Raw genomic sequence first — 22,987 nt, 5'->3', positions numbered from 1 at the left:
AAACCTAGGAAGAAACCTAGAGAGGAACCAGACTCTGAGGGGTGGTAGTCTAGACATAAAAGTACCATTAAGGCCAGATATGTTAAATAAGCAACCCATAAGTTATTAACTTAATACAGGGTGTAAATAATACAAATGATTTGTTTCTATTATGAATATATTAAAGAGCGAGCCAAGAGTCTTGGTCTAAAAACCAAAAGTGTTCCTCAGGAATGCCAGCCCATGTTGACTCCAATTTATTTTACCTTTATTTAACTCTGCAAGTCAGTTAAGAACAAATTCTTATTTTCAATGACAGCCTAGGAACAGTGGGTTAAGGGCCTGTTCAGGGGCAGAACGACAGATTTGTACCTTGTCAGCTCGGGGATTTGAACTTGCAACCTTTCGGTGACTAGTCCAACGCTCTAACCACTAGGTTACCCTGCCGCCCCAATGATTCCCCCAGTTGTGTCAAGTTGTCTGGATGTCCTTTGGGTGGTGGACCATTCTGTATACACACAGGAACCTATTGTTTGACCCTCTGAATAGCACACACACACAATCCATGTCTACATGGTCTCAAGTTTCAAAAATCCTTCTTTAACCTACACTGATTGAAGTGGATTTAACAAGTTACATCAATAAGGGATCATAGCTTTCACCTGGATTCACCTGGATTCACCTGGTCAGTCCGTCATACTCAATGTATGTTAATAACTTAATAATGATAATATGTTGGCATAATGACATCTTTAATTTTGCTGTGCCAGGTCTGGGCCTATGTTTCATAACACATTGAGCTAGGTTTACTCTTAGATGTTTGGGTATTTTTCCCATGAATACCCATAAGATGAGGCAACCCGTCTGTGTTATAAACAGACTACTATGTTGTTGAGAGATGTTTCTCCACATGTAATAACTCTCTATGGTACATGCAGCTCACAGGAGGTTGTTGTCACTTTAATTGGGGAGGACAGTCTTGTGGTAATGGCTGGAGCGGAATGGTGTCAAACACATGGTTTCATTCGCCCCGTTCCAGCCATTATTATGAGCCGTCCTCCCCTCAGCCTCCGCTGATATAACTATAACTCACCACCCCCCCAGATAGGCTGAGAAACTCCAGGAGTTAGTTTTGCATTCTACTCTAGAGTCAGTGCCACTGGAGGACTGGCTTCCCAGGGGCAGAGGGAAGAGAGGGAACATCAACATGTATACCCTCCTGAGTTGCTGTTTCTCCCCCTTCCTCTCTTTCTTTAGATTGTTCTGTCTGGTTAGCTGTGAGGAGGCAAAAAGACATCGGGAAATTGGGTCAACTTTCCCACAGTAGGAGAGAGAAGGCGAGGGAGAGGGGGAGAGAGAGAAGATGAGGCAGGGAGAGAGGGAGAGAGAGAGAAGGTGAGGGAGAGAGAGAGAGAAGGTGAGGGAGGGAGGGAGGGAGAGAGAGAAGGTGAGGGAGGGAGAGAGAGAGAGAGAAGGCAAGGGAGAGAGGGAGAGAGAGAAGGTGAGGGAGGGAGAGAGAGAGAGAGAAGGCGAGGGAGAGAGGGAGAGAGAGAAGATGAGGGAGGGAGAGAGAGAGAGAGAAGGCGAGGGAGAGAGAAGGTGAGGGAGGGAGGGAGAGAGAGAAGGTGAGGGAGGGAGGGAGGGAGGGAGAAGGGGAGGGAGGGAGGGAATGTGAGGGAGGGAGGGAGAGAGAGAGAGAAGGCGAGGGAGGGAGAGAGAGAAGGCGAGGGAGGGAGAGAGAGAGAAGGCGAGGGAGGGAGGGAGAGAGAAGGTGAGGGAGGGAGGGAGAGAGAAGGTGAGGGAGGGAGAGAGAGAGAAGGTGAGGGAGGGAGAGAGAGAGAGAGAGAAGGTGAGGGAGGGAGAGAGAGAGAGAGAGAAGGCGAGGGAGGGAGAGAGAGAAGGTGAGGGACAGAGAGAGAGAGAGAGAAGGCGAGGGAGGGAGGGAGAGAGAAGGTGAGGGAGGGAGAAGGTGAGGGAGAGGGAGAGAGAGAGAGAGAGAGAAGGCGAGGGAGGGAGGGAGTAAAAAAAGAGTGTTCCTCTCCTCACGGAGGGAGTTGTGCTGTTTTGGCCCTGGGCACCACAGTACACAACACACAACAATAAAACAGCCAGTAGAGCCAATAGAACCAGGCAGCGCTTCGCCCGGTCTGTCCTGGATAAAGGCTTCTGTCACGGGGCTCTGGGGAGCACAGCCCAGCACTGCACTGCAGTAAATATGATAATAAGAAGAGAGAGAGAGATGGGGAAGGAGAGAGGGAGAGTGAGCCCAGGCTATGGTCAGAGCTGCATTACAGTGGGGAATCCATTTCTCTTTTTAGTGTTGACATGCTGAGTATAAACTGTCCTATCGCTCCTCCAGGGCTGTCATTGAATGACTGTTTCTGACTGGCTATCTCTAACCTCTCTCTCTCTCTCTCTCTGTGTGTGTGTGCATGTGAGTGGTTGCACCTGCCATATACACTGCTGGTCCAAAGTTTTAGAACACCTACTCACTCAATTGTTTTTCTTTATTTTTGCTATTTTCTACATTGTAGAATAATAGTGAAGACATCAAAACTATGAAATAACACATATGGATTCATGTAGTGACAAAAAAGTGTTAAACAAATCCAAATATATTTTCAAATAGCTTCAAATAGCCACAGCTTCAAATAGCCACCCTTTGCCTTGATGACAGCTTTCAACACTCTTGGCATTCTCTCAACCAGCTGCACCTGGAATGCTTTTCCAACAGTCTTAAAGGAGTTCCCACATATGCTGAGAACTTGTTGGCTGCTTTTCCTTCCCTCTGCGATCTGACTCATCCTTAACCATCTCAATTGAGTTGAGGTCAGGGGATTGTGGAGGCCAGGTCATCTGATGCAGCACTCCATAACTCTCCTTCTTGGTAAAATAGCCCTTACACTGCCTGGAGGTGTGTTGGGCCATTGTCCTGTTGAAAAATAAATGATAGTCTCACTAAGCCCAAACCAGATGGAATGGCGTATCACTGCAGAATGCTGTGGTAGCCATGCTGGTTAAGTGTGCCTTGAATTCTAAATAAATCACTGACAGTGTCACCAGCAAAGCACCCCCACACCTCCTCCTCCATGCTTCACGGTGGGAACTACACAATGGGAGATCATCCATCCACCTACTCAGCGTCTCACAAAGACACGGCGGTTGGAACCAAAAATCTCCAATTTGGACTCCAGACCAAAGGACAGATTTCCACCGGTCTAATGTCCATTGCTCATGTTTCTTGGCCCAAGCAAGTCTCTTCTTATTATTGGTGTCCTTTAGTAGTGGTTTCTTTGCAGCAATTCGACCATGAAGGCCTGATTTATGCAGTCTCATAGCGCTTGATAGTTTTTGCGACTGCACTTGAAAAAACTTTAAAAGTTCTTAAAATTTTACGGATTGACTGACCTTCATGTCTTAAAGTAAGAACAGACTGTCGTTTCTCTTTGCTTATTTGAGCTGTTCTTACCACAATATGGACTTGGTCTTTTACCAAATATGGCTATCTTCTGTTTAACTTGTCACAACACAACTGATTGGCTCAAATGCGTAAAGAAGGAAAGAAATTCCACAAATGTACTTTTAACAAGACACACCTGTTAATTGAAATGCATCCCAGGTGACTATCTCATGAAGCTGGTTGAGAGAATGCCAAGAGTGTGCAAAGCTGTCATCAAGGCAAAGGGTGACTATTTGAAGAATCTCAAATATAAAATATATTTTGATTTGTTGAACACATTTTTGGTTACTACATGATTCCATATGTGTTAGAAAATAGTAAAAATATGCATGACCTGTACTGTATTCATTGTAATCAGACGGTTGTCGTTGTCTCCACAACCTAACTTTCCCTTAGGGATTAATAAAGTATCATTGTCTCTACCAGGTTACTGACTGTTTCTATTGACATGGCTGTGTGTGTTCTCTACCAGGTTACTGACTGTTTCTATTGACACAGCTGTGTGTGTTCTCTACCAGGGAACTACTACGGGACGCCCAAGCCCCCAGCGGAGCCCAGCCCGGTGCAGCCTGACCTGGTAGATCAGGTGCTGTTTGATGAGGAGTTTGATACAGAGGTCCAGAGGAAACGCACCACCTCCGTCAGCAAGATGGACAGGAAGGACAGTGCAGCCCCCGAGGAGGAGGACGAGGAGGAGAGAGAGAGGTCTCCCCTGGTCAATGGACTCACAGGTAAGATGTCCTGTCCATGTTGTCCTGCAACATGTTCCCATCCTCTCCCACAAACTGCCTCAAACGGATCATCAACAACATTGATATTGTTGGTAGTTAAAATGGAGCCGGAGCAGAAGGCAGATGTTTTACATGCCCCCAACCGATTGTGTTTTTTCTTCATTTATCTGCGTTTTTACGCTTCTGTTACTCTCTGTTCATCATATATGCGTAGTCACTTTAACCATACCTACATGTACATACAGTGAGGGAAAAAAGTATTTGATCCCTGCTGATTTTGTATGTTTGCCCACTGACAAAGAAATGATCAGTCTATAATTTTAATGGTAGGTTTATTTGAACAGTGAGAGACAGAATAACAACAACAAAATCCTGAAAAATGCATGTGAAAATTTTTATACATTTATTTGCATTTTAATGAGGGAAATAAGTATTTGACCCCTCTGCAAAACATGATTTAGTCCTTGGTGGCAAAACCCTTGTTGGCAATCACAGGTCAGACGTTTCTTGTAGTTGGCCACCAGGTTTGCACACATCTCAGGAGGGATTTTGTCCCACTCCTCTTTGCAGATCTTCTCCAAGTCATTAAGGTTTCGAGGCTGACGTTTGGCAACTCGAACCTTCAGCTCTTTCCACAGATTTTCTATGGGATTAAGGTCTGGAGACTGCCTAGGCCACTCCAGGACCTTAATGTGCTTCTTCTTGAGCCACTCCTTTGTTGCCTTGGCCGTGTGTTTTGGGTCATTGTCATGCTGGAATACCCATCCACGACCCATTTCCAATGCCCTGGCTGAGGGAAGGAGGTTCTCACCCAAGATTTGACGGTACATGGCAACGTCCATCGTCCCTTTGATGCTGTGAAGTTGTCCTTTCCCCTTAGCAGAAAAACACCCCCAAAGCATAATGTTTCCACCTCCATGTTTGACGGTGGGGATGGTGTTCTTGGAGTCATAGGCAGCATTCCTCCTCCTCCAAACACGGTGAGTTGAGTTGATGCCAAAGAGCTCCATTTTGGTCTCATTTGACCACAACACTTTCACTCAGTTGTCCTCTGAATCATTCAGATGTTCATTGGCAAACTTCAGACGGGCATATATATGTGCTTTCTTGAGCAGGGGGACATTGCGGATGCTGCAGGATTTCAGTCCTTACCAATTGTTTTCTTGGTGACTATGGTCACAGCTGCCTTTAGATCATTGACAAGATCCTCCCATGCAGTTCTGGGCTGATTCCTCACTGTTCTCATGATCATTGCAACTCCACGAGGTGAGATCTTGCATGAAGCCCCAGGCCGAGGGAGATTGACAGTACTTTTGTGTTTCTTCCATTTGCGAATAATCGCACCAACTGTCACCTTCTCACCAAGCTGCTTGGCGATGGTCTTGTAGCCCATTCCAGCCTTGTGTAAGTCTACAATCTTGTCCCTGACATCCTTGGAGAGCTCTTTGGTCTTGGCCATGGTGGAGAGTTTGGAATCTGATTGATTGCTTCTTTGGACAGGTGTCTTTTATACAGGTAACAAACTGAGATTAGGAGCACTCCCTTTGTCAGTGGGCAAATGTACAAAATCAGCAGGAGATCAAATACTTTTTTCCATCACTGTATTACCTCAATAAGCCTAACTAACAGGTGTCTGTATATAGCCTTGCTACTCTTTTTTCAAATGTCTTTCAACAGTTGTTTTATTTCTTTACTTACCTACACACAGACACATACCTTTTTTCCGCGCCATTGGTTAGAGCCTGTAAATAAGCATTTCACTGTAAGGTCTCTACACCTGTTGTATTCGGCGCACGTGACAAATAAACTTTGATTTTATTTGTTCGTAATTAATTGTTGTATTATTTTTGTACATAATGTTGCCCCTATTGTCTCTTATGACCGAAAATAACTTTGAGACATCAGGACTGCGATTACTCACCACGGACTAGCAGAATCCTTTTTCTTCTTTCACGACTCTGACGAGCCCAATATACAGCTCCCTCGGGAACAGGCCCCAACCCCAGTGATCTGCAGAGGAGGCGGAGAAAGAGAGGCCAGAGGGCTGTCTTCTGAGGACTAGGAGGCGATCGAATAAACTCCCACTCCACTCAATTCTGCTCGCAAACATGCCATCTTTGGACAAAAAAAATGGACGAGTTATTGGGAAGATTAAACTACCAACGGGACATTCAAAACTGTAACATCTTACGCTTCACGGAGTCCTGACTGAACGACGACAATATCAACATACAGCTGGCTGGTTATACGATGTACCGGCAGGATAGAACAGCAGCATCTGGTAAGATGAGGGGCGGCGGTCTATGTATTTTTGTAAACGACAGTTGGTGCACGATATCTAAGGAAGTCTCGAGTCATTGCTCGCCTGAAGTAGAGTTTCTCATGATAAGCTGCAGACCGCATTACCTACCGAGAGAGTTCTCATCTATATTCTTTGAAGCTGTTTACATACCACCACAGTCAGAGGCTGGCACCAAGATAGCACTGAATGAGCTGTATTCCGCCATAAGCAAACAAGAAAGCGATCACCCAGAGGCGGCGCTCCTGGTAGCCGGGTATTTTAATGCCAGGAAACTTAAATCAGTTACCTAATTTCTATCAACATGTTAAATGCGCAACCAGAGGGAAAATAACTCCTATACTCCACACACAGAGATGCATACAAAGATCTCCCTCGCGCTCCATTTGGCAAATCTGACCATAAGTATATCCTCCTGATTCCTGCTTACAAGCAAGCAGGAAGCATCAGTGACTAGATCAATAAAAAAGTGGTCAGATGAAGCAGATGCTAAGCTACAGGACTGTTTTGCTAGCACAGACTGGAATATGTTCCGGGATTCCTCCAGTGGCATTGAGGACTACACCTCATCTGCCATTGGCTTCATTAATAAATGCATCAATGGCGTTGTCCCCACAGTGACCACACATACATTCCCCAACCTGAAACCATGGATTATAGGCAGCATCTGCACTGAGCTAGGGCCTGCAAACCATTACAGACTACTTTTTATTTTATTTATTTATTTCACCTTTATTTAACCAGGTAGGCTAGTTGAGAACAAGTTCTCATTTGCAACTGCGACCTGGCCAAGATAAAGCATAGCAGTGTGAGCATACAACAAAGAGTTACACATGGAGTAAACAATTAACAAGTCAATAACACAGTAGAAAACGAAGGGGGGGTCTATATACAATGTGTGCAAAAGGCATGAGGAGGTAGGCAAATAATTACAATTTTGCAGATTAACACTGGAGTGATAAAAGATCAGATGGTCATGTACAGGTAGAGATATTGGTGTGCAGAAGAGCAGAAAAGTAAATAAATAGAAACAGTACGGGGATGAGGTAGGTGAAAAGGGTGGGCTATTTACCAATAGACTATGTACAGCTGCAGCGATCGGTTAGCTGCTCAGATAGCTGATGTTTGAAGTTGGTGAGGGAGATAAAAGTCTCCAACTTCAGCGATTTTTGCAATTCGTTCCAGTCACAGGCAGCAGAGTACTGGAACGAAAGGCGGCCAAATGAGGTGTTGGCTTTAGGGATGATCAGTGAGATACACCTGCTGGAGCGCGTGCTACGGATCGGTGTTGCCATCGTGACCAGTGAGCTGAGATAAGGCGGAGCTTTACCTAGCATAGACTTGTAGATGACCTGGAGCCAGTGGGTCTGGCGACGAATATGTAGCGAGGGCCAGCCGACTAGAGCATACAAGTCGCAGTGGTGGGTAGTATAAGGTGCTTTAGTGACAAAACGGATGGCACTGTGATAGACTGCATCCAGTTTGCTGAGTAGAGTGTTGGAAGCCATTTTGTAGATGACATCGCCGAAGTCGAGGATCGGTAGGATAGTCAGTTTTACTAGGGTAAGCTTGGCGGCTTGAGTGAAGGAGGCTTTGTTGCGGAATAGAAAGCCGACTCTTGATTTGATTTTCGATTGGAGATGTTTGATATGAGTCTGGAAGGAGAGTTTGCAGTCTAGCCAGACACCTAGGTACTTATAGACGTCCACATATTCTAGGTCGGAACCATCCAGGGTGGTGATGCTAGTCGGGCATGCAGGTGCAGGCAGCGACCGGTTGAAAAGCATGCATTTGGTCTTACTAGCGTTTAAGAGCAGTTGGAGGCCACGGAAGGAGTGTTGTATGGCATTGAAGCTTGTTTGGAGGTTAGATAGCACAGTGTCCAAAGACGGGCCGAAAGTATATAGAATGGTGTCGTCTGCGTAGAGGTGGATCAGGGAATCGCCCGCAGAAAGAGCAACATCATTGATATACACAGAGAAAAGAGTCGGCCCGAGAATTGAACCCTGTGGCACCCCCATAGAGACTGCCAGAGGACCGGACAGCATGCCCTCCGATTTGACACACTGAACTCTGTCTGCAAAGTAATTGGTGAACCAGGCAAGGCAGTCATCCGAAAAACCGAGGCTACTGAGTCTGCCGATAAGAATATGGTGATTGACAGAGTCGAAAGCCTTGGCGAGGTCGATGAAGACGGCTGCACAGTACTGTCTTTTATCGATGGCGGTTATGATGTCGTTTAGTACCTTGAGTGTGGCTGAGGTGCACCCATGACCGGCTCGGAAACCAGATTGCACAGCGGAGAAGGTGCGGTGGGATTCGAGATGGTCAGTGACCTGTTTGTTGACTTGGCTTTCGAAGACCTTAGATAGGCAGGGCAGGATGGATATAGGTCTGTAACAGTTTGGGTCCAGGGTGTCTACAAAGGGAAGCACAGCCAAGAGCTGCCCAGTGACACGAGCCTACCGGGCGAGCTAAACTACTTCTATGCTCACTTTGAGGCAAATAGCACTGAAACATGCATAAGAGCACCAGCTGTACCGGATGACTGTGTGATCACGCTCTCCGCAGCCGATGTGAGTAAGACCTTTAGACAGGTCAACATTCACAAAGCCGCAAGGCCAGATGGATTACCAGGACATGTACTGCGAGCATGCGCTGACCAACTAGCAAGTGTCTTCACTGACCTTTTCAACCTCTCCCAGTCTGTAACCTCTCCCACTCCAATTTGCATACTACCCCAACAGATCCAATGATGATGCCGTCTCTATTACACTCCACACTGCCCTTTCCCACCTGGACAGAAGGAACACCTATGTGAGAATGCTATTCATTGACGACAGCTCAGCTTTCAACAACGTGTCCTCAAATCTTATCAATAACCTAAGGACTCTAGGGCTAAACACCTCCCTCTGCAACCGGATCCTGGACTTCCTGACGGGTCGCCCCCAGGTGGTAAGGGTAGGTAACAACATATCCGCCACGCTGATCCTCAACAAAGAGGCTCCTCAGGGGTGCGTGTTCACTCATAACTGCACGGCCAGGCACGACTCCAACACCATCATTAAATGTGCAGATGACACAACAGTGGTAGGCCTGATCACCGACAACAACGAGACAGTACCAGGACAACAACCTCTCCCTCAACGTGATCAAGACAAAGGATATGATTGTGGACTACAGGAAAAAGAAGACCGAGCACGTCCCCATTCTCATCGACGGGGCTGCGGTGGAGCAGGGTGAGAGCTTCAAGTTCCTTGGTGTCCACATCACCAACAAACTAACATGGTCCAAGCACAGCATGACTGTCGTGAAGCGGGCACGGCAAAACCTATTCCCCCTCAGGAGACTGAAACATTTCCTCAGATCCTCAAAAGGTTCTACAGCTGAACCATCAAGAGCATCCTGACTGGTATGGCAACTGCTCTACATTTGTTCTGGCTCAACAACAGCTGCCCATGCTGCCCAAAATGAGAGAAAGGGATGAGAAAGAGAAAGGGCTTTTATTTCCATCACCCTCATTCCCTCCCCTCATCACCCTCATTCCCTCCCTCCACCCACCATCACCCTCATTCCCTCCACCTATCACCCTCATTCCCTCCCTCCAGCCACCATCACCCTCATTCCCTCCCTCCACCCACCATCACCCTCATTCCCTCCACCCACCATCACCTTAATTCCCTCCACCCACCATCACCCTCATTCCCTCCACCCATCACCCCCATTCCCTCCCTCCACCCACCATCACCCTCATTCCATCCACCCATCACCCTCATTCCCTCCACCCACCATCACCTTAATTCCCTCCACCCACCATCACCCTCATCCCCTCCACCCATCGCCCTCATTCCCTCCACCCACCATCACCCTCATTCCCTCCACCAACCATCACATTCATTCCCTCCACCCACCATCACCCTCATTCCCTCCACCCACCACCCTCATTCCCTCCACCCACCATCACCCTCATTCCCTCCAACCATCACCCTCATTCCCTCCACCCACCATCACCCTCATTCCCTCCACCCACCATCACCCTCATTCCCTCCACCTAACATCCCCCTCATCCCCTCCACCCACCATCACCCTCATCCCCTCCACCCACCATCACCCTCATTTCCTCCACCCATCACCCTCATTCCCTCCACCATCACCCTCATTCCCTTCACCCTAATTTCCTCCACCCACCATCACCCTCATTCCCTCCACCCTCATTCCCTCCACCCTCCATCACCCTCATTACCTCCACCCTCCATCTCCCTCATTCCCTCCACCCTCATCCCCTCCACCCACCATCACCCTCATTCCCTCCACCCACCATCACCCTCATTTCCTTCACCCTCCATCACACTCATTCCCTCCACCCTCCATCACACTCATTCTCTCTTTCCCCCAAATGGGACAGCCCAGGATTATCCATCTGTCCCTTACAGAAGGTCTCTTCTAAATACAAACTCTACAAAGTCAAGTTGTTCTCCATCTAGCTGGATCAATAATGTATAAATCCCTGGTTAAAGGGATATAGTTTGTTCTTGTTTTATTTCCCTTGGAGATATTATCCTCACATGAACTGTAAACAAAAACAAAAACCACAAGTGCCACAGCTCGTAGAGAAAAGGCAGCATCCAACTGGGCATATAGGAAAGGAGTCTTATCCAGATAATGGATTCCAAACATGGCCAAAACATTTTCTGAAGAAAAGGTTCCCCGTGGTGTATACAGCGACCATTGATGAGACCAGTGTGGTACCATGGAGGAGGCTATGCACATCAGATGGGGGACATACTGTAGACGATATGATAGACAGAGAGTGATTGGGTACATTGGGACCCATCCCGCCATCCCTAGAGCAGCGTCTGGTCTTGTCCCATTTGCCCTCCAGGCTTCCTCTGTAGAGTGCCTCTCCTCTGGGCTTGGGGTGCTTCCAGCTGGCCCCTGCTCCTCTCTGTTCCCACAGCACAGCTGTCCCCTGTTTGGTCTGTGGTTCTCTCTGGCTCCGTCCAAAGGGCATTCCCCCGTTCCGAGTCCGCATGGTGCCAATGACAGAGAGGACAATGTAGCCCTCCCGTCCGTCAGATGGTGAGTCTGTCTAGTCCCATGGACCTAAGCCCATGCCCATGACTGAACCCTGTACCCATTCCAGGGTCCTGCCTGCAGCTGGGCACCTGGGTTGTACTTTCTCTGCCTGATTTAATGTCTCAGTTGTGATCAGGCAGATGTGCATATCAGAGGGGCCTTGGGCAGGCCCTGAGGGCTGGGCTGCTAAACACATTTCTAAGAACAGTAAGAGCGTCATAAAGTGTCTCAGTGGAGGTATACTGATCTAGGATCAGGTTCCCGCTGTCCATAAAGACTTATTCATTATGACCTAAAAGACAAACTGATCCTATATCAGCGCTCTTACTCTGACTCCTCAATAATACCAATTAAAATGATGATCCAATGCGCCTTACAGTCATGCATACATACATCTTTCATATGGGTGACACCAGATGGAATCGAACCCATGGCCCGGGCTTTCCAAGCACCATGCTCTACCAATATAGGAAAAGAGACTGAAGCACAGGTCTAGGAACAGTTAGACAGGCCATTGTCTGTGCAAACAGAAAGCCACATTAGCAAGGCGTGCAGACCTGAGCTGTTCCCCTGCACACCATCTCTATCACTATAGCCTTGGGCACACACAACAATGGGTGCATGGGTTGGATGAAGAGAACACACAACAATGGGTGCATGGGTTGGATGAAGAGAACACACAACAATGGGTGCATGGGTTGGATGAAGAGAACACACAACAATGGGTGCATGGGTTGGATGAAGAGAACACACAACAATGGGTGCATGGGTTGGATGAAGAGAACACACAACAATGGGTGCATGGGTTGGATGAAGAGAACACACAACAATGGGTGCATGGGTTGGATGAAGAGAACACACAACAATGGGTGCATGGGTTGGATGAAGAGAACACACAACAATGGGTGCATGGGTTGGATGAAGAGAACACACAACAATGGGTGCATGGGTTGGATGAAGAGAACACACAACAATGGGTGCATGGGTTGGATGAAGAGAACACACAACAATGGGTGCATGGGTTGAATGAAGAGAACACACAACAATGGGTGCATGGGTTGGATGAAGAGAACACACAACAATGGGTGCATGGGTTGGATGAAGAGAACACACAACAATGGGTGCATGGGTTGGATGAAGAGAACACACAACAATGGGTGCATGGGTTGGATGAAGAGAACACACAACAATGGGTGCATGGGTTGGATGAAGAGAACACACAACAATGGGTGCATGGGTTTGGATGAAGAGAACACACAACAATGGGTGCATGGGTTGGATGAAGAGAACACACAACAATGGGTGCATGGGTTGGATGAAGAGAACACACAACAATGGGCGCATGGGTTGGATGAAGAGAACACACAACAATGGGTGCATGGGTTGGATGAAGAGAACACACAACAATGGGTGCATGGGTTGGATGAAGAGAACACACAACAATGGGTGCATGGGTTGGATGAAGAGAACACACAACAATGGGCGCATGGGTTGGATGAAGAGAACACACAACAATGGGCGCATGGGTTGGATGAAGAGAACACACAACAATGGGCGCATGGGTTGGATGAAGAGAACACACAACAATGGGTGCATGGGTTGGATGAAGAGAACACACAACAATGGGTGCATGGGTTGGATGAAGAGAACACACAACAATGGGGTGCATCATACCCACATCACCTATAGCTGTCCCTGGTGAGTCTCCTGACTGAATGGATGCTTTTCTCAATGGGTTTGCAAAGTAGCAGGGAGGATGACATAAATTCAGGCGTATTGTACATGCATCAAACAATACTATTATACACTACATGACCAAAAGTATGTGGACATCTGCTCGTCAAACATCTTATTTCAAAATCATGGGCATTAATATGGAGTTGGTCCCCCCTTTACTGTTATATCAGCCTCCACTCTTCTGGGAAGACTTTCCACTAGATGTTTGAGCATTGTTGCAGGGACTTGCTTCCATTCAGCCAAAAGAGCATTATTCGGGGTTGCAATTCTTCCCAAAGGTGTTTGATCAAATCAAATCAAATGGATTTTTATAGCCCTTCGTACATCAGCTGATATCTCAAAGTGCTGTACAGAAACCCAGCCTAAAACCCCAAACAGCAAGCAATGCAGGTGTAGAAGCACAGGGTTGATGGGGTTGAGGTCAGGGCTCTGTGCAGGCCAGTCGAGTTCTTCCACACCGAACTCAACAAACCATTTCTGTATGGACCTAGGTTTGGGCACGGGGCATTGTCATGCTGAAACAGGAAAGGGCCTTCCCCAAACTGCTGCCACAAAATTGGAAGCACAGAATCGTATATATTTATTTATTGTATGCTATAGCGTTAAGATTTCCCTTCTCTGGAACTAAGGGGCCTAGCCCAAACTATGAAAAGTAGCCCCAGACCAGTACTCCTCCACCAAACTTTACAGTTGGCACTATGCATTGGGGCAGGTAGCGTTCTCCTGACATCCGCCAAACCCAGATTCGTTCGTCGGACTGCGAGATGGTGATGTGTGAATCATCGCATTTCCACTGCTTCAGAGTTCAATGGTGGCGAGCTTTACACCCCTCCAGCCGACGATTGGCATTACACATGGTGATCTTAGGCTTGTGTGCGGCTGCTCAGCCATGGAAACCCATTTCATGAAGCTCCCGACGAACAGTTATTGTGCTGACATGAGTGTTGCAACCGAGCACAGACGTTTTTTACACGCTATGCGCTTCAGCACTCCGCAGTCCCGTTCTGTGAGCTTTTATGGCCTACCACTTCACAACTGAGCCGTTGTTGCTCCTAGACGTTTCGACTTCACAGTAACAGCACTTACAGTTGACCTTCAGAAATTTGACGAACTGACTGATTGGAAAAGTCATATGACGGTGCCACGTTGAAAGTTACTTAGCTCTTCAGTAAGGCCACTCTACTGCCAATGTTTGTCTATGGAGATTTCATCGCTGTGTGCTCAATTTTATAAACCTGTCAGCAACGGGTGTGGTTGAAATAGCCAAATCCACTAATTTGAAGGGTGTCCACATACTTCTGTATATATAGTGTATATTGAATGATGTCTTCATTGTTATTCTACAATGTATAAAATAGTGAAAATCAAGAAAAACCATTGAATGAGTACCCTATGTAAAGAAAATCACTTAACTTTCATGTCATGCACTTTACTCTCCTTCTGACAGCTCGTCCTCTTTTATGGGTAGTTTTCTTTCTCCCTTCAGATCAGAAGTCAACTCTGAATACAGTAATGAGCTAGGTCAGAGGCATGCAAATCCAAACCTGCAGATAAGAGCGCATGCACGCACACACACACACACACACTCTCACAGGGCAAGGTTTAGTGATGCTAATAGGGGCTGGGTAAGGCTGAAGTGTGGTGTTGGTCAGCTCTGCCCTTGTTGCCGTTGACCCTCTCGCTCTACAGAACATCACTGCTGACATGCAAATCCTGTGGCACACTTGCTGCACTTCCGTCTCTTTCTCTCTCTCTCTGTCCTCTCCCTTTCTCTACTCCCCTCTCTCTCTCTCTCTGTCCTCTCCCTTTCTCTACTCCCCTCTCTCTCTCTCTCTGTCCTCTCCCTTTCTCTACTCCCCTCTCTCTCTCTCTCTGTCCTCTCCCTTTCTCTACTCTCCTCTCTCTCCCTCTCCTGTTCTTTGCTGTGTGTAACAGTCTAAAGCCTACAGTCAGTCTGTCCAGGGAAGCCGCAGAAAGAGATGCATGGAGCTCACAGGGCTCACCGCCCAGCCTCCACACGCTTACTACCCAGCCTCCACACGCTCACCACCCAGCTTCCACACGCTCACCACCCAGCCTCCTCACGCACACCACCCAGCCTCCACACACCCACCACCTAGCCGCCCCACACGCTCACCACCCAGCCTCCACACGCTCACCACCCCGGCCTCCACACGCTCACCATGCAGCCTCCACATGCTCACCATGCAGCCTCCACACGCTCACCACCCTTCTCCTTCCCCTGTCTTTCTCTCCCTCCTGTGATATGGCCACAGAGCACAAGGACAAGGCTGGACAGGAGTGGAGGAAGGCTGTACCCAGCTATAACCAGTCCAGTAGTGGGGCTGTGGACTTCCGGACCTGGAGCACCTTACCACGTGACGAGAGCCAGGAACCGCTGCCCAAGACCTGGGAGATGGCCTACACAGAGACGGGCATGGTCTACTTCATAGAGTAAGTGTTGGACTTCTGGTTCTCTACTCCAGTACAGTGCCAGTGTGGTGTTGGGGATGCTAGAAGTGGCGAGAGGTAGTTTTGAAAAAGAGCATTGAGATTTGTTTGTTCAGAGAATAGTTTGTTCCACTATAAAGTCTGTGTTACACTGTTACATACAGTATCCTACTTGTTTCTCTGCGGCTCAGACGTACAGTAGCAGTACAGTACTTGGAGAAGTTAACAATAGTATTATTGTTAATATAATTATGGATTTGTGAAATTATTCATTATTTTAACCCATCTGGCGTCTAAAATACAGTTGTATTGTTTTCCTGTGTTTGATGTGATGGTACTTGGCTTGGGCTTAAAGCACTGGGCCTCTCCCTCTCCCTTTCCCTTTCCCTTTCCCTTTCCCTCTCCCTCTCCCTCCATTGCTTATCAGTCAGTCTGTTTGTGTGGCTCACACAGCCTACAGAAGAGAGGGCCAGGTGCTGTAGCCTGCCTAAAATCAATAGCCCATTCTCACTTCACAGGAGACAATTCGGCAAATGAAATGCTCCCAGAGGCCTGCTCTCTGTGTTCGGCTCTACCTTTCCCTCCTTTCCCCTCTCCTTTCCTCCATCCCTCCTTCCATTCCTCCATCAAAGGACCTATCTGCCTCTATTTGGTTCTGACTACCTCTCCCTACCTCCATCTGTCCCTTCCTCCTTCTGTCCCTACCTCTATCTGTCCCTACCTCCCATCTGTCCCTACCTCCATCTGACCCTACCTCCCATCTGTCCCTACCTCCATCAGTTCCTACCTCCCATCTGTCCCTACCTCCCATCTGTCCCTACCTCCATCTGTCCCTACCTTTCATCTGTCCCTACCTCCATCTGACCCTACCTCCCATCTGACCCTACCTCCATCAGTTCCTACCTCCATCTGCCCCTCCTCCATCTGTCCCTACCTCCCATCTGTCCCTACCTCCCATCTGTCCCTACCTCCCATCTGTCCCTACCTCCCATCTGTCTCTATCTCCCATCTGTCCCTACCTCCCATCTGTCCCTACCTCCCATCTGACCCTACCTCCCATCTGACCCTACCTCCATCTGACCCTACCTCCATCAGTTCCTACCTCCCATCTGTCCCTACCACCCTTTTGTCCCTACCTCCCATCTGTCCCTACCTCCATCAGTTCCTACCTCCATCTGACCCTACCTCCATCTGTCCCTACCTCCATCTGACCCTACCTCCATCTGACCCTACCTCCATCAGTTCCTACCTCCATCTGACCCTACCTCCATCAGTTCCTACCTCCATCTGACCCTACCTCCATCAGTTCCTACCTCCATCTGTCCCTACCTCCATCTGACCCTACCTCCATCTGACCCTACCTCCATCAGTTCCTACCTCCATCTGACCCTACCTCCATCTGACCCTACCTCCATCTGACCCTACCTCCATCAGTTCCTACCTCCATCTGACCCTACCTCCATCAGTTTCTACCTCCATCTGACCCTACCTCCATCTGACCCTACCTCCATCAGTTCCTACCTCCATCTGACCCTACCTCCATCAGTTCCTACCTCCATCAGTTCCTACCTCCATCTGACCCTACCTCCATCAGTTCCTACCTCCCATCTGTCCCTACCCCCATCTGTCCCTACCTCCCATCTGTCCCTACCTCCATTTGTCCCTACCTCCAACCCTCCCTCCCTCCTACCTCCATCCCCCCTACCTCCATCCATCCCTCCTACCTCCATCCCCCCCTACCTCCATCCATCTATCCCTACCTCCATCCCTACCTACCTCCGTCCCTCCCTACCTCCATCCATCTATCCCTACCTCCGTCCCTCCATACCTCCATCCATCTATCCCTACCTCCATCCCTCCCTACCTCCATCCATCTATCCCTACCTCCATCCATCTATCCCTACCTCCATCCATCCCTCCCTACCTCCATCCCTCCCTACCTCCATTCATCTATCCCTACCTCCATCCCTCCCTACCTCCATCCCTCCCTACCGCCATCTTTCTATCCCTACCTCCATCCATCCCTCCCTACTTCCATCCATCCCTCCCTCCCTACCTCCATTCATCTATCCCTACCTCCATCCCTCCCTACCTCCATCCCTCCCTACCGCCATCTTTCTATCCCTACCTCCATCCATCCCTCCCTACTTCCATCTATCCCTCCCTCCCTACTTCCATCCATCCCTCCCTACTTCCATCCATCCCTCCCTACCTCCATCCCTGCATACCTCATCCCTCCCTCCCTACCTCCATCCCTCCCTCCCTACCTCCACCCATCCCTCCCTACCTCCATCCATCTATCCCTCCCTCCCTACTTCCATCCATCCCTCCCTACCTCTATCCATCTATCCCTCCCTCCCTACCTTCATTGATCTCTCCCTACTTCCATCCATCCCTCCCTACTTCCATCTCTCCTTACCTCCATCTCTCCCTACCTCCCTCCATCCCTCCCCCCTACCTCCATCCCTCCCTCCCTCCCTCCCTACCTCCATCCATCTATCCCTACCTCCATCCCTACCTACCTCCGTCCCTCCCTACCTCCATCCATCTATCCCTACCTCCGTCCCTCCCTACCTCCATCCATCTATCCCTACCTCCATCCATCTATCCCTACCTCCATCCATCTATCCCTACCTCCATCCATCCATCCATCCCTCCCTACCTCCATCCCTCCCTACCTCCATTCATCTATCCCTACCTCCATCCCTCCCTACCTCCATCCCTCCCTACCCGCCATCCATCTATCCCTACCTCCATCCATCCCTCCCTACTTCCATCCATCCCTCCCTACCTCCATCCCTCCCTACCTCCATCCCTCCCTACCTCCATCCATCTATCCCTCCCTCCCTACTTCCATCCATCCCTCCCTACTTCCATCCATCCCTCCCTACCTCCATCCCTGCCTACCTCATCCCTCCCTCCCTCCCTACCTCCATCCCTCCCTCCCTACCTCCACCCATCCCTCCCTACCTCCATCCATCTATCCCTCCCTCCCTACCTTCATTGATCTCTCCCTACTTCCATCCATCCCTCCCTACTTCCATCTCTCCTTACCTCCATCTCTCCATCTGTCCCTACCTCCCATCTGTCCCTACCTCCATCTGTCCCTACCTTTCATCTGTCCCTACCTCCATCTGACCCTACCTCCCATCTGACCCTACCTCCATCAGTTCCTACCTCCATCTGCCCCTCCTCCATCTGTCCCTACCTCCCATCTGTCCCTACCTCCCATCTGTCCCTACCTCCCATCTGTCCCTATCTCCCATCTGTCCCTACCTCCCATCTGTCCCTACCTCCCATCTGACCCTACCTCCCATCTGACCCTACCTCCATCTGACCCTACCTCCATCAGTTCCTACCTCCCATCTGTCCCTACCACCCTTTTGTCCCTACCTCCCATCTGTCCCTACCTCCATCAGTTCCTACCTCCATCTGACCCTACCTCCATCTGTCCCTACCTCCATCTGACCCTACCTCCATCTGACCCTAACCTCCATCAGTTCCTACCTCCATCTGACCCTACCTCCATCTGACCCTACCTCCATCTGACCCTACCTCCATCAGTTCCTACCTCCATCTGACCCTACCTCCATCAGTTCCTACCTCCATCTGTCCCTACCTCCATCTGACCCTACCTCCATCAGTTCCTACCTCCATCAGTTCCTACCTCCATCTGACCCTACCTCCATCAGTTCCTACCTCCATCTGACCCTACCTCCATCTGACCCTACCTCCATCTGACCCTACCTCCATCAGTTCCTACCTCCATCTGACCCTACCTCCATCAGTTCCTACCTCCATCTGACCCTACCTCCATCTGACCCTACCTCCATCAGTTCCTACCTCCATCTGACCCTACCTCCATCAGTTCCTACCTCCATCAGTTCCTACCTCCATCTGACCCTACCGTCCATCAGTTCCTACCTCCCATCTGTCCCTACCCCCATCTGTCCCTACCTCCCATCTGTCCCTACCTCCATTTGTCCCTACCTCCATCCCTCCCTCCCTCCCTCCTACCTCCATCCCTCCCTACCTCCATCCATCCCTCCTACCTCCATCCCTCCCTACCTCCATCCCTCCCTACCTCCATCCATCTATCCCTACCTCCATCCCTACCTACCCTCCGTCCCTCCCTACCTCCATCCATCTATCCCTACCTCCGTCCCTCCCTACCTCCATCCATCTATCCCTACCTCCATCCCTCCCTACCTCCATCCATCTATCCCTACCTCCATCCATCTATCCCTACCTCCATCCATCCCTCCCTACCTCCATCCCTCCCTACCTCCATTCATCTATCCCTACCTCCATCCCTCCCTACCTCCATCCCTCCCTACCCGCCATCCATCTATCCCTACCTCCATCCATCCCTCCCTACTTCCATCCATCCCTCCCTACCTCCATCCCTCCCTACCTCCATCTCTCCCTACCTCCATCCATCTATCCCTCTCTCCCTACTTCCATCCATCCATCCCTACTTCCATCCATCCCTCCCTACCTCCATCCCTGCATACCTCATCCCTCCCTCACTACCTCCATCCCTCCCTCCCTACCTCCACCCATCCCTCCCTACCTCCATCCATCTATCCCTCCCTCCCTACTTCCATCTATCCCTCCCTACCTCCATCCATCTATCCCTCCCTCCCTACCTTCATTGATCTCTCCCTACTTCCATCCATCCCTCCCTACTTCCATCTCTTCTTACCTCCATCTCTCCCTACCTCCCTCCATCCCTCCCTCCCTCCCTACCTCCATCCATCTATCCCTACCTCCATCCCTACCTACCTCCGTCCCTCCCTACCTCCATCCATCTATCCCTACCTCCATCCATCTATCCCTACCTCCATCCATCTATCCCTACCTCCATCCATCCATCCCTCCCTCCCTACCTCCATCCCTCCCTACCTCCATTCATCTATCCCTACCTCCATCCCTCCCTACCTCCATCCCTCCCTACCGCCATCCATCTATCCCTACCTCCATCCATCCCTCCCTACTTCCATCCATCCCTCCCTACCTCCATCCCTCCCTACCTCCATCCCTCCCTACCTCCATCCATCTATCCCTCCCTCCCTACTTCCATCCATCCCTCCCTACTTCCATCCATCCCTCCCTACCTCCATCCCTGCCTACCTCATCCCTCCCTCCCTCCCTACCTCCATCCCTCCCTCCCTACCTCCACCCATCCCTCCCTACCTCCATCCATCTATCCCTCCCTCCCTACTTCCATCCATCCCTCCCTACCTCTATCCATCTATCCCTCCCTCCCTACCTTCATTGATCTCTCCCTACTTCCATCCATCCCTCCCTACTTCCATCTCTCCTTACCTCCATCTCTCCCTACCTCCCTCCATCCCTCCCCCCTACCTCCATCCCTCCCTCCCTCCCTACCTCCATCCATCTATCCCTACCTCCATCCCTACCTACCTCCGTCCCTCCCTACCTCCATCCATCTATCCCTACCTCCGTCCCTCCCTACCTCCATCCATCTATCCCTACCTCCATCCCTCCCTACCTCCATCCATCTATCCCTACCTCCATCCATCTATCCCTACCTCCATCCATCCATCCATCCATCCCTCCCTACCTCCAATCCCTCCCTCCCTACCTCCATTCATCTATCCCTACCTCCATCCCTCCCTACCTCCATCCCTCCCTACCGCCATCCATCTATCCCTACCTCCATCCATCCCTCCCTACTTCCATCCATCCCTCTATCCCTATCTCCATCCCTCTCTCCCCCTCCCTATCTCCATCCCTCTCTCCTCCCCCCTCCCTATCTCCACCCCTCTCTCCCCCCTCCCTACCTCCATCCCTCTCTCCCCCCTCCCTACCTCCATCCCTCTCTCCCCCCTCCCTACCTCCATCCCTCCCTACCTCCATCCATCTATCCCTACCTCCATCCATCTATCCTACCTCCATCCATCCCTCCCTACCTCCATTCATCTATCCCTACCTCCATCCCTCCCTACCTCCATCCCTCCCTACCTCCATCCATCTATCCCTACCTCCATCCATCCATCCCTCCCTACCTCCATCCCTCCCTACCTCCATTCATCTATCCCATCCCTCCCTCCCTACCTCCATTGATCTGTCCCTACCTCCATCCCTCTCTCCATCCCTCCCTACCTCCATCCGTCCCTCCCTACCTCTATTGATCTGTCCCTACCTCCATCCCTCTCTCCATCCCTCCCTACCTCCATCCGTCCCTCCCTACCTCCATTGATCTGTCCCTCCCTACCTCCATCCCTCCCTCCCTACCTCCATTGATCTGTCCCTCCCTACCTCCATCCCTCTCTCTCTCTCTCCTCCCTACCTCCATCCCTCTCTCCCTCCCTCCCTACCTCCATCCCTCCCTCCCTACCTCCATTGATCTGTCCCTACCTCCATTGATCTGTCCCTACCTCCATCCCTCCCTACCTCCATTGATCTGTCCCTACCTCCATCCCTCCCTACCTCCATCCCTCTCTCCCTCCCTCCCTCCGTACCTCCATCCCTTCCTACCTCCATTGATCTGTCCCTACCTCCATCCCTCCCTACCTCCATCCCTCCCTACCTCCATCCCTCCCTACCTCCATTGATCTGTCCCTACCTCCATCCCTCCCTACCTCCATCCCTCTCTCCCTACCTCCATCCCTCCCTACCTCCATTGATCTGTCCCTACCTCCATCCCTCCCTACCACCATCCCTCTCTCTCCCTCCCTCCCTCCCTACCTCCATTGATCTGTCCCTACCTCCATCCCTCCCTACCTCCATCCCTCCCTACCTCCATCCCTCCCTACCTCCATTGATCTGTCCCTACCTCCATCCCTCCCTACCTCCATCCCTCTCTCCCTCCCTCCCTACCTACCTCCATCCCTCCCTACCTCCATTGATCTGTCCCTACCTCCATCCCTCTCTCCCTCCCTCCCTACCTCCATCCCTCCCTACCTCCATTGATCTGTCCCTACCTCCATCCATCCCTCCCTACCTCCATCCCTCCCTACCTCCATCCCTCTCTCCCTCCCTCCCTACCTCCATCCCTCCCTGCCTCCATTGATCTGTCCCTACCTCCATCCCTACCTCCCTCCCTACCTCCATCCCTCCCTACCTCCATTGATCTGTCCCTACCTCCATCCCTCTCTCCCTACCTCCCTCCCGAACTCCATCCCTCCCTACCTCCATCCCTCCCTACCGCCATTGATCTGTGCCTACCTCCATCCCTCTCTCCCTCCCTCCCTCCCTACCTCCATCCCTCCCTACCTCCATTGATCT

The 22,987-nt window shown here is 50.2% G+C and overlaps 1 protein-coding gene across 2 annotated transcripts in view; it reads left to right on the top strand.

The window, feature by feature from the left end:
* The window catches only part of LOC109907050 (membrane-associated guanylate kinase, WW and PDZ domain-containing protein 3), a 242,719-nt gene that overhangs the window by 168,239 nt on the left and 51,493 nt on the right, over positions 1 to 22,987 (top strand). For both annotated transcript variants that reach the window (XM_031794498.1, XM_031794499.1), the window contains exons 4-5: positions 3,958 to 4,170; positions 15,559 to 15,736. In XM_031794498.1, the coding sequence (XP_031650358.1) occupies positions 3,958 to 4,170; positions 15,559 to 15,736 (391 nt within the window). The remainder of the gene's footprint in view (positions 1 to 3,957; positions 4,171 to 15,558; positions 15,737 to 22,987) is intronic.

Source organism: Oncorhynchus kisutch, linkage group LG17 (genome assembly GCF_002021735.2).
Source record: "Oncorhynchus kisutch isolate 150728-3 linkage group LG17, Okis_V2, whole genome shotgun sequence".
Taxonomy (NCBI): Eukaryota; Metazoa; Chordata; class Actinopteri; order Salmoniformes; family Salmonidae; genus Oncorhynchus; species Oncorhynchus kisutch.
Note: the sequence above shows the minus strand (reverse complement) of the source record. Positions and strands in the feature narration are given on the sequence as shown.